This window comes from Henningerozyma blattae, chromosome 1 (assembly GCF_000315915.1).
Source record: "Henningerozyma blattae CBS 6284 chromosome 1, complete genome".
In the NCBI taxonomy this organism is placed as follows: domain Eukaryota; kingdom Fungi; phylum Ascomycota; class Saccharomycetes; order Saccharomycetales; family Saccharomycetaceae; genus Henningerozyma; species Henningerozyma blattae.
In genome coordinates, this window is record NC_020185.1 from 2,056,269 (window position 1) to 2,068,960 (window position 12,692).

At 33.2% G+C, this 12,692-nt stretch overlaps 5 protein-coding genes across 5 annotated transcripts; 3 read left to right on the top strand and 2 right to left on the bottom strand.

Annotated features, from left to right (window-relative positions):
- Positions 1 to 505: 505 nt before the first annotated feature.
- Positions 506 to 1,174, bottom strand: ATG33 (Atg33p; the record flags this gene model as incomplete). The annotated part of the gene is made up of 1 exon (XM_004178096.1): positions 506 to 1,174. The coding sequence occupies one exon, from the start codon at positions 1,172 to 1,174 to the stop codon at positions 506 to 508; it is 669 nt and encodes a 222-aa protein (XP_004178144.1).
- Positions 1,175 to 1,662: 488 nt separating this feature from the next.
- TTI2 (Tti2p) lies at positions 1,663 to 2,919 on the bottom strand (the record flags this gene model as incomplete). Its single annotated transcript, XM_004178097.1, has 1 exon — positions 1,663 to 2,919. One exon carries the CDS (start codon positions 2,917 to 2,919, stop codon positions 1,663 to 1,665), a length of 1,257 nt encoding a protein of 418 aa, XP_004178145.1.
- A 1,030-nt stretch (positions 2,920 to 3,949) lies between these two features.
- ILV5 (ketol-acid reductoisomerase) lies at positions 3,950 to 5,149 on the top strand (the record flags this gene model as incomplete). The annotated part of the gene is made up of 1 exon (XM_004178098.1): positions 3,950 to 5,149. One exon carries the CDS (start codon positions 3,950 to 3,952, stop codon positions 5,147 to 5,149), a length of 1,200 nt encoding a protein of 399 aa, XP_004178146.1.
- Positions 5,150 to 8,031: 2,882 nt separating this feature from the next.
- RME1 (Rme1p) lies at positions 8,032 to 10,488 on the top strand (the record flags this gene model as incomplete). The annotated part of the gene is made up of 1 exon (XM_004178099.1): positions 8,032 to 10,488. One exon carries the CDS (start codon positions 8,032 to 8,034, stop codon positions 10,486 to 10,488), a length of 2,457 nt encoding a protein of 818 aa, XP_004178147.1.
- Positions 10,489 to 11,534: 1,046 nt separating this feature from the next.
- TAL1 (sedoheptulose-7-phosphate:D-glyceraldehyde-3-phosphate transaldolase TAL1) lies at positions 11,535 to 12,542 on the top strand (the record flags this gene model as incomplete). Its single annotated transcript, XM_004178100.1, has 1 exon — positions 11,535 to 12,542. One exon carries the CDS (start codon positions 11,535 to 11,537, stop codon positions 12,540 to 12,542), a length of 1,008 nt encoding a protein of 335 aa, XP_004178148.1.
- Positions 12,543 to 12,692: the final 150 nt, after the last annotated feature.

A 12,692-nucleotide genomic window follows, 5' to 3' on the forward strand; every position in this document is an offset into this window, starting at 1 on the left:
TCGTTGCAAAATCATCATTTTTGAAAAAAATTTCTAAAATCGATCATGAATTGAAATTGATTTGGAGTACTGAAGGTAAAGAGATGTCGGGAAGTTTTACATTTACATTTGATATGAATTATGAAAAAATTCTTGTTCATAGCTTCGATGCCTTGGAAATAAAGGAGTTTGCCAAGATAAACTTTAAAAAACCTGCTGCGAATGGTGTTGCAATTATATAACAAAAGCAAAAAAATAATATCTATTTGTGCAAATGATAAATGTAATGAGCGATTTAGTTATATAAGTATGTATTATGTATTGCATTGTATAGATATTACGATATGAATATAGGTTTTTCAAATAAAGGAATTAAAAAAAAAAATATCAGCAACAATGTTAGTACTCTGGCGTTCCTTGTCGATATGAAAGAGGTATAAATGATTCTCAGTTGAGAAAATATATATAAATATAAATAAAAGATTGAAAGATTTTGCTTTCTTATTATTTTAATTTTTTTTCCTGTTTAGATAAATAACCCTTCACCGTAGATACCTACTACAGATTGGAATAGTCCGATGATGCTGATCAAACTAGCAATAAAGAAATGTGGAGTAAATGAGACAGACTTATCATCTTTTGGTTCCATAACTGGTGATGTATTGTTTTGTTTGCTCTTGTTATTCTTATTAGCAAATGGACAAGTGGCTCCGCTATCAGCAGTAATTGGTGGATGCTTGAATGGGGTAGGCACTGAACTTCCTAAATCTACCAGAGAGGATTCCAAATCTGGGGATTTTTCATCAGGTGTGACAGAGGTTTGATCTTCTTCTGTTGATTCATCATCTGTAGAAGGAGTATATAGATATTCGATCAAATATAGATAAGCTGTTGATAATGGAGCTGCAACCATTGCATATAATAGATAAGGGTGTTGCCATTTTGGTGGGGACCAATAAAAACTAGCTGCAAATAATGCAGATGATAATGCAGTTAAAGATACAGATGCAATACCAACGTGGCAAAGAGCATGTCCCACCGCCTTGGCAATATTCGGATTTGACGTGGAATACAACTGTTTTAAGATAGAGTTTGGTGTGGCATTCGAAACGATTGCTGTGGTAGTCAACAGACCGGTATTGATACCTAAAGAAGTGACAGCTAACCCCTTTGTGATAGCTAAACAGACGGACATAGTTGAGACAAGGTACCTTATTATATTGTTATGAAGGGAAATGCAGTATGCTTGAAAAGTAGATGTTTGATAGTTTCAAAAAAATGGCTTTGGGGAAAGGAAAAGTTAGTTATGTGTATCACAGTACCAACAATCAAAATTCGGATTTGAATTCGTTAGTTTATGTTAACTTATAAATTATTCTGAAACGGTTACATATTGATGAAAAATATATAGAATACGGAATGAGCAATACGACAATTTATTGAACAATCATAATCACACTGTTTCCGATGGGCAAATCTTACAATATGGTTATCCCAAAAATTGTGGACAATAATGTTCCATCCGTTGCTCCGCTCGTTAAAGTTCCTTGTTTGGATCTTATTTTCTTATTTTCCTTCTAGCCGATAAAAGGAAATAAACGAGTGGAATTTTGTCAAACATATATATGTATGTATATATATAGATGTATAAATGGCCAATGCAAGAATAAGTAAAGGTTTATATCATATAGTTGAATTGAACAACTGAGCGAAATGGCTTCTGCTTTGAATCAATTTCACTTTATCTTGAGTGAAATCACAACCCGAATCTTGCAATTTCACTAGCAGCTGTTGTAACATCCGTACAATTTCATTTGAATTTGAGTCAGTATGTTCCTCGTTATCAATTTCTAATGTGGCCTTTTCAAAAACAATCACTATTAAACCCAAGAAATCATATCGATGTGCTTTTATTCTTTCAATTGGTGTATAATCTAACATTGTGGAAATTAGTTTTAAAGTCTTGATTAACACAGCATTAAAAGTAGTAATGAATGGGTTTTTAACTAGATACTCACCAATGACAAAGATTAATCTTTGTAATATTACCAGAGTGTCATTTTGAATAAATTTAATTAAATTTATTAATTGATCCAAGACAAACATTGTTAATTCTTCATGGTCTAATGAAATTCTTGGTAAAATGTTTTGTAAGATGATTTCTGATATGAATTTACACAAGACTTGGTGGCAGTCGTGATCTGGTTTGGTTTTGTATAATAATATAATTGTAGGGAATAATTGGTTCCATATCTTCAAGACAATTTTTGAATCATAAGATGGCGGTAAATAATAAAACATGTTAGATAAAATAGGTTCAAATAATTCAAATAAACCTAACTGGTCAAATGATAAGAATGAATCTTTTACGTTCGTAGAAGTTATGCATAGCAATTCGTTTAATAATGACACACCTTTCAACTTTATGTTTAATATATCTGAAGTATCATCTAAAATATTTAAAATCCCCGGGACAATCCAATTTATATTTGAAGAGATATTTTGTCTTTCCATGAAATGTATTGCAGTGAAAAACATTGGTATCACATAAATTCCACCATTGGCCCTCCATGTATCCCTTAATTGATCATCCTCCAAAGAGATACCCAATTTTGGATTCAACCCGATATTTTCCTCTCTAGTAGTATGATGTCTTTGTTTAATAAACAATAAATTATTCTTTACAAAAGATATGAAATCTTCCAAGAGTATGGTTCTTGCCCTTTCATCCGATTTATCCAATAATTTTTGAATCAAATATAAAGACGTTTCCTTCCTTGAATCATTTTCCAATGTCAATAAGGAAAGGTTTTTCAACAAGATTAGATTATCATAAGAAACTCTGTCGATCTCCTTCTCAATAGTTTGCAATTGGGATGATGAAAGTTTTTTGACATTTTTTAAATCATTAATATTCCTATTTTCCAATATCTGTTCCATCACTATAAATACCAGAGTGATGATATAATTTCTTCTATGTAAACTTGACGCATCATTCTATATACATTTGTATTTTTCAGAAATATATTCAATTTGTCTCATCGGGGTTTTTTTTAGTGAAAAATAAAATATATATTTCGCCGTTTTCGTACAAGATCTCAACGGACTTATAAAGGAAACAACTCTAACAATGAACAACTTTCAATAAGCGTTTGTTTTTATTCATTGCAAAACATAACATGCTAATGACCATCAAAATATCGTTATATTTCACCTCGTAACCTCTTTATTCAACTAAATAACCCTTAAGTTTTACAATTATTTTTTTTGGTTATTTATTCTTCCAAATTATCTAGACTTAAATTAGATCATGTAAGAACTAAACAAAAACAAGTATATACTCTATATATATATATATATACATATAGATTCCCTTAAATCATCACACCACGTGATTCAGCCGCTAATAACTAGCATAACTAGCTATCTAATACCGGCAACGGCCAATCAGTTCTTCCTGAATTTCTGCGGTGTATTCTTAACAGACCACGTGTAAGCACCCTTACAGGGCAACCGCATTCCGTTGACTCATTCGGAAGAATCCCGGTACAGGCGCAACCGCTTTCTGGGTTCCATGAGTGGGTTTCGCAGGAAGAACAAATCGAAGGGTAGCCCATAGTGACTCGGGCTGTATAAAAAAAATTGAAATAGCTAGGTATGTTGGCTGATTCATTTAGCCTGGACTGATTTTTTTCACTTTTGGGTAACCAATTGAATATTGTTTACGAGATCATTTTCCCCTGTAATATTCTACAAGAAATCAAAACTAGTAGACTCATCCACAACCTGTAGTGTTATAAAACATCGTCATATTGCTAATTCACTACTAACAAAACTACTCATTTTTTATTCGTTTGCTTGTTTTTTTTTCTATTGCAAACGCTCCTCAATCTATCTCATCACCCCTAGGGATTTATATATCTAAAATTTTTTTCCTCAGAAAATGTTAAGAACAATCGCCTCTCGTCGTATGGCCGTTGCTGCCACCCGTGCTGCTACTAGATCTTCATCTAGAGCTTTTTCCGTTGCTGCTGTCAACCAATGGTCTGCCATCTCTGCTAATGGCTCCCATTCCAATGCCTCTTCTTTAACTTTAAAGAACAAGTTTGTTCAAACTCGTGGTTTGAAGCAGATCAACTTTGGTGGTACCGTTGAAACTGTTTATGAAAGATCCGACTGGCCAAGAGAAAAATTATTGGAATATTTCAAAGACGACACTTTAGCGTTGATTGGTTATGGTGCTCAAGGTTATGGTCAAGGTTTAAACTTGCGTGATAACGGGTTGAACGTTATCATTGGTGTTAGAAAGAACGGTGCTTCTTGGAAAGCCGCTCTTGAAGACGGTTGGGTTCCAGGTGAAAACTTGTTTGAAATCAACGAAGCCGTTGAAAAGGGTACTTACGTTATGAATTTATTATCTGATGCTGCTCAAAGTGAAACTTGGGAAAGTATTAAACCTTTATTGACTAAGGGTAAGACTTTATACTTCTCTCACGGGTTCTCTCCAGTCTTCAACGATTTGACTCATGTCGAACCACCAAAGGATATCGATACCATTCTAGTTGCTCCAAAGGGTTCTGGTAGAACTGTCCGTTCATTATTCAAGGAAGGTCGTGGTATTAACTCTTCTTATGCCGTTTGGAACGATGTCTCTGGTAAAGCTGATGAAAAAGCTCAAGCTTTAGCTGTTGCCATTGGTTCTGGTTACGTCTATAAGACCACTTTTGAAAAGGAAGTCAATTCCGATTTATACGGTGAAAGAGGCTGTTTGATGGGTGGTATCCATGGTATGTTCTTGGCACAATACGAAGTCTTGAGAGAAAACGGTCATTCCCCATCGGAAGCTTTTAACGAAACCGTTGAAGAAGCTACTCAATCATTATATCCTTTGATTGGTAAATACGGTATGGACTACATGTACGATGCTTGTTCCACAACTGCTAGAAGAGGTGCTTTGGATTGGTACCCTGTCTTCAAAGATGCTTTAAAACCTGTTTTCCAAGACTTATATGAATCTACCAAGAATGGTTCTGAAACCAAGAGATCTTTGGAATTCAACTCTCAAGCGGACTACAGAGAAAAATTAGAAAAGGAATTACAAACTATCAGAGATATGGAAATCTGGAGAGTTGGTAAGGAAGTAAGAAAATTGAGACCAGAAAACAATTAGATTTGAGTTACGGAACCCAATTTTAACGTCATAATTTTTATTATTTACCTTCATCCATGACTTATGCAATTTAAACCTTAATGATTAAGATAAAGGCTAACCCGTGATTCAAGGTAAGATAAGATATCTAAATTTTAAAAGTTACGTGTGAAGGAAAATAAACTCTCTCACACTATCATATTCTATATAAATATTATTTTTATTCCCAATGTCATTATGAACTGACTTGACTATATATTCTAAAATTATTTATTTATTCAATTTTACCCCATTTGGATGTCGGCTTACTTCTCCACATTTATAGCTATCATTTCACGCTTTCTTGCAAAATTTTGTATGTAATGGATCTTAGATCTTGGATCCTTAACTAATCCCGATTAAAAGAAAAGCATTCGCATAACTGTGATTGTCCCGAGTTATGCTAGATAAAGGAATCCTAGCCCAAAGTGGCAAAATATCTTCGATAGTAGATCGCTAGATAACATCCGTTAGACCTATAAATTATTAAATGATGAATAAAGTTATCAGTCCGTACCTTGAGCCCCACATAATTTTATCAAATAAAAAAAGTCACCTTCCCCTCTCACAGATTTTAAGAAAAGGAACATACTGATAGTAGTTGACAGCGTAACAAGACCTGACACATTTCGGAATAACCTTGGCAATTTTATCCCACAAAAAAAAAGATGTATTTTGTAACATAGTAAGTTTTCCTGTATGCAATATATATCAAGCATTGCAGTAAACCGAAGTCCTCTTCGGCTAGGAAAGCTGTAAGCCGAGGGTTACTCCATCACCTATCACCATAATCTCCACATCAGTTCCTGGATCTTAAAATTCGACTTTTGCTAGCCAATCTCAAAATATGCCCTAAGGTAACTTGGTCCTTCAGTTTATCAATTCATATTTTACAACGCTACATTTTTTAACTTATCTTGATGTCCTCCAGCTAAAATAAGATTTTATCGCTTACCTTTATCATATAATTCCTGAGATATTTCGTCCATTTTCTTTCATTTCCTACAGATCATGAAAAAGATTAGTCTATACTATATCTGTTCCAAATAAATTTTTATTCTAGTAGCTTAAATGTAAAATAGATAATCAAAATATTGTTATTTTATACTTTAAAGGAAACACATATCTGAACCAACTAGAGGAATATTTAAGCTACATATGGTATACTGAAGATTTAAAATTACCCCAAAAGGCCTCAGATCTAAGGAATTTATGTACGGTATCGGAATGTGAATTTTGCAAGGATCAAGAAGTACGATGTATCTCTATAATAAGATATCATAAGATTTCTTGAAATCTTTAGTATTCAGAAATTTCCTTTTAAGTAATTTTTTGTTTTGGAGATATTCCATTTTTGGGTATATTTTGGACCTAAAAGTCCTGTAAAATATAACTTGGCTAAGCATTCCTTCGATGAAAAAATTTTTCATGCTTACAAAATATAGAGACATAAATAAAATATATATGGCTGGGCCAATCCATACATCTAAATAGGAAAATTTCAACTTTATTTGAGAAACTTTTCTTGTATATTTTTTACTAGAATAGTACTGATACTCCTATCAGAAATTCCTGTAGAGACTTAGAAATTTTTTTACCTGTACGGGATAAGCATGTAACTTTTTGCATCATGTTAAAAAGTACATCATGTTGAAAATCGCATCATGTTGAAAAATACATCATGTCGTTCTCACACAAATCGCCGAGAACATGTCCTGCGTCATTTTACTGTGGAGATTGGGTAGTACCCTAAGTATCTCTACGCACCAATGTGACATTCATGCTTTTCCTTGAATTTACGGACTACCATAATTCTTGTAACATAGATGTTTTAAAATGAAATTCTTTAAATTGGAGTGCTATTACTATTTTTTTATTACCTTTTTAAGAGTGTTAACTTTAATATTATTATCCCGTTGTGTTTATAACTATTATTTTAAGGCATTTCTCACTTAGTTTTAGATGGTAATTCATGAAATTAGTTTTCAATAACTACAACTAGCCAGTTTAACAAACTTTATTACTGATTTTGTTTACTGTCGTTTAAGAATTGCTTGAATGAAGTTTTTAGGTTAAAGGTGTAAAATGCATTGGAAACAAAATAGTTCAATACAACTAAAGTCATCAATTTTTTTTTCTACTTCTCTCCTTTTACTATTCAATTTGAAAAAATTTTTAATCCGTTTTTGAAAATCTTTTATGACAATATTAACTGTTTCAGATATTTCTACAGGGTTATAGTTCATAATTATTGCGTCTTTACATTGAGTTCTAAGAGCTCAAGAAAAATTATTTTATTCTTGCAGGTGTTCGTAGATTAGTTACCAATGTTTATATCGAAGTTCAGTCGAACCAACGTTTAGATGTTTTAACCTAATAAGGCAAAATCTTTGGTTTTCAAAACAACATGCTTTTAATGTAGTTCAGGTAAGAATTCTTTCCCAAGAAAATGATTACTTTTACCTAATTTTTTTTCTTAGATGCCATGACCTCTCTCCCCCTCTCTCCCCTGGTGTTTCAGAGCCTTTCATGAAGATCAAATTCTAAACTAAGGCAATGCATATATGCATTTTAGAAGTTTTGTTATGTAGTTGGTGATTAAAAATAATCAGTGGTTTTGTTTTGTTTTCCTTCATCTCATCTTTCAATTGTTTTATATATACTGATACCTCAAAAAAAAATAAAACAGATATACCATCTTTTCAATTCCATTTCTTTATTTTTGTTATACAAACCTCATATAATTTTATTCTATAACATTGTGTAGTAGAGCACAGTAATACTGAACAAAAAAACTATTTTTATATCAAAATAACCAGTAAAACAAAAAATTAATTGAATGTTCAAAAATTACTATTATTGAAATGATAGGTCAAGAAAATACTAAAGATAACAACTCTAAAGTAAGTAATTTTTCAACGTTAGCTAACTATTTAAATACAGGGAATGGCGTCAGTAAAACTAAACCTATCCTTGAATTTAAAAACTTTCAAGATGCTATTAAACAATTTGACTTCAATAATATTGAAGAAGAAGCCTTAGATTGGGATCTCCCTGTGCTTTCACCAGTAGCCAATCAACCTGATCAACTAGTAATTGATTTAACTCAAGAAGGAATTGAAGAAGGTACAAAAGTAAATAACGGTAATGTAAGAATAGAACCACTTGATAATTTACCAGAATTAAAATTTGATAATAATGATGAAATTGATCTATTTCAATACACTTATTCAAAAGAACAAAATGATAAAGTACAAGCACATTTATGCCGAAATTCAATTTTAAAGACACCTACACAACAGATTTCTATGGAAAATAATGATTGCAATTCTCTCACAAAACAACAATTAAATTCTGTTGAAATTAGAAGAGAGAATACCTTTGAAGAAAACTTTGGCAATAATATTATAAATTCTGGTCCATATATTGAAAATGTTTATAATAATTCTTCTAACCTTATCCAATCATTAAATTCTGCACCACAAAGGCCTTCTTCTGAAATACTAAAACAAAGAATTTCGAGACGTAGAAGTCCTAAGAAAACTTTTAATAATTATAAATATAATATTCAAGATGAAGGTGATTGTATGATTATTGCACCAAAACCGATATATTTAGAAACTCAAAGGAAATTTAATAAGAATATTTCCATTGAACCAATTTCACAAACTCCAATAATGAATTTGAGAGAAGAAAAAAACCATAATTCTAGGGAGATTGAGCATAAACCAATATATAACCAAGATGCATTTAATAGCGTATGCTTTACTCCCAGTAATGCTAATCAATCAAAAATTTCACCTCCAACAGGGAGTGGAAGATCTGATATGAATCTAATTAGTGAAGAAAATATTGGTTTGGGTATAGATTTCAATTCAAATATGAACCTAGATCTAGATTTGAATATAGATTTAGATATGAATGTGAATATGAATAATGACTTTTCTAATATACTGAATGTTGATGGAATTGCATTAGATCATTTTGAAAATAAAAATAAATTACCCAGTCCAATTCTTTCAAATTTTAAAAACAATGAAATCCCAACACCAAATTCTGCAACTAATCCATATCAAAACCAAATACAAATGAAAATACCATCTCAAAACAGAGGTCATGGTAGAAGTATTCACAACATCTTGGGGAACAATTATTATAACAAATCTTTGAATAGAAATCACGGATTACACTCTATCAAAGAACCTAATATTAATACCAACGAGTCTATCCCAATTTTAAATAGTAACATTCATTTTGGATTATTAACACCTGAGACATGTGAGTTTCAAAATCCTGCATTTGGTAAAATTTCTAGAAATAGTAATGAATCAATGCCATTTAATCTGGATAATTTAGCCAACGGACCTATACTTGGTGTCAATAATGAATCGTATTCTGATATTAAACAACAATCTTTGAATGTTAATTATGAAAATTTAAAGAATAATATTTCTAGAATTCATGGTATCAATAATGGGGACATATTAGCAAATATTCACACACCAATTCAATTGGAGAATTCGAAAGAATTACCCACACCTAATACGGAGAATATTAAAAAGGATTCCAACATATCCCATTTTAAACGAGAAACTTCAATTATCAGTGAAATTTCAAATGAGGATACTAGGACCATTATTGAAGATATCTCTCCTAATAAAACTAAACGTTCTAAATACTCTAGTACCAACAATTTGAAACTTAAGCCTTCTATTGAAAAGAAAAGACCGAAGAAGAAAACCAAGGAACAACGTTTGGGCAAATCTACAAGCATTGAGATCGATCGTACCACTACAAGCCATGTCAACAAGATTATTCAAAATGCAGCATTAATGAAATCACTTGCAACAAAACAAAAGAGAGGGTATTATAGATGCACTCATTGTACTGAAACGTTTTCTAGTATATTTGATTTTGGCCAACATATGGATGATAACAAGTTCACAAGACCATACAAGTGTCCTATTGATTCTTGCCCATGGAAGATTTTGGGGTTGCCTGGTAGGTCTGATTTACGTAGACATTGCGGGATCCAACATTCTTACGACGAAATCCCGGAAAGTATTCGTAAGGAATTGAACTTGAAAGAAAAGGAATACCCAGTATTAGTTTGCAACCATAAATATTGCCAAAAAGTATTCCATAGAAGTGATGCATTTAACAGACATACTGGCATGGTTCATTTGAACGAAAGTTCTAGGTTTAATAAACGATTAAACTTATTGATTGAAGAATGTAGATCGAAGAAGGATATGAGTCCAGATGAACAGGATGAGTATATTAGAAAAAAGATGAACAAGAAGAATACCCACATTGATTAAATAGCACAACTTAAATAATATTTATATGCAGGACAACTAATCTTAAATACTCATTATATACCAAGAATTAAAAAAAAAAGACTGGACATTTTTACAAAATAATAAATATTTATATTTATATTTCTTAATTACTGACACTCTGTATCACATTTGTTTCACATTTTCACTTAAATTACCCTACTCAAGAATTTGCTCCACAGTTTCGTTACCCGGCACCGACCCTTGCCGTTTCCAATGACACGGGACCCAGGCTACTCAATCTGGAAATCCACGTCATAATCGACTCGCCCTCTCAAAACAACCTACGCCCCTTTCTGGCCCGGGCCTAGCGGCTAGATAACCCCGCCAAAACACCGCCATAAATCCGTACACCAGCACCCGCCAGGTCACAGCGGGACCGGACAGTTTCTTGTAAAGTGTCCGGCGGGACGGAAAACATGTCCCGTGGAAGTGTCCGGCGGGACCAAAACAGAATCCCGCACGTGTCCTGCCAGGGTGTCCCGTTCGCGTCCCGTGTCCCGCGACCCGTGGAAAAATCCCGTTCAGTTTATAACCCCGCCGGAGTCGCCAAACCCGAATGCCGAATGCCGAAACCCGCCGTACAGCTTGCCGAATCTCCTAATAGGCGTCCCTAACGTTGCCATTTTATTGGGCCTATTTGTTGTGACTAAGTGGGCTGCCACTAAGCGTGTTCTAGCACCACCTTTGCCAAATTAAATTATTCATCAATTGGTTCAATTTCTCATTCACTAACGTAATGAAAAAAACATCATCCGGTCACTGCCAATTTCTTCCAACTTAATTTATGCCTCATTTCTTCTTTCACGTTGTTGTAACAATTCTTCGCTCCCTTTAAATAAATCTATATATAAACGTATATATAAGTGACTGGAATTGATTGATCTTGGATCTATTGTCTTACTTTTCTTCATTCTCTTCCGATTTTATAAATCTCTCACTTGTACTCTTTTGGACACAACCCTTTATATCTGATCCTAGATACACAATCATACAATAATACAAAAAAGACAATAAATCATATAATCATGTCTGAACCAACTCAAAAGAAACAAAAGTTAAGCGGCTCCTCTCTAGACCAATTAAAGGCTTCTGGTACTGTCGTTGTTGCTGATACTGGTGATTTTGAATCCATTGCTAAATTTAAGCCACAAGACGCCACTACAAATCCAACTCTTATCTTACAAGCTGCCAAGAAACCACAATATGAAAAATTGTTGGATGTTGCAGCTGAATACGGTAAGAAAAATGGTAAGACTCCAGAAGAAAAATTAGAAATTGCTGTCGATAAGCTATTGGTCAATTTCGGTAACGAAATCTTGAAAGTCGTTCCAGGTCGTGTCTCTACTGAAGTTGATGCCAGATTATCGTTTGATACTGAAGCTACTGTCAAGAAGGCTTTAGAAATCATCAAATTATATGAAGATTTAGGTATCTCTAAAGAAAGAGTGTTGATTAAGATCGCCTCCACCTGGGAAGGTATCCAAGCTGCTAAGATCTTAGAAGCCGAACATGGTATTCACGTCAATTTGACTCTATTATTCTCTTTTGCTCAAGCCGTCGCTGCTGCTGAAGCTAAAGTTACTTTAATATCTCCTTTCGTAGGTAGAATCATGGATTGGTACAAAAAGTCCACAGGTAAAGAATACTCCGGTGAAGAAGATCCAGGTGTTCAGTCCGTAAAGAATATCTACAACTATTACAAGAAGCATGGTTACAAGACTATTATCATGGGTGCTTCTTTCAGAAACACTGCTGAAATCAAATGTTTGACTGGTGTCGATTACTTAACCATCTCTCCAGCTTTATTAGAAAAATTGACTGAATCTACCGAACAATTCCCAGTTGTATTGAACGCAGAATCCGCAAAGGCGCAAGGTGCCGAAAAGATCTCTTTGATTGACGATGAATCCAGATTCAGATTCGATTTGAACCAAGATGCTATGGCCACCGAAAAGTTAAGTGAAGGTATCAGAAACTTCTCAAAGGATATCGACACTTTATTCTCTATTATGGAAAAGAAAGTTAATGCCTAGATCTAACAAGACAAATTAGGAAAAAAAACGAAAAAACAGAATATTTGTTTGCTCTTTACTATGTATATTCATATAACTCATTATAAACTATTCATTTACATGTCTGTTTTATGTCTTTTGTTTTTTTTATTATTAATATATATATATCTT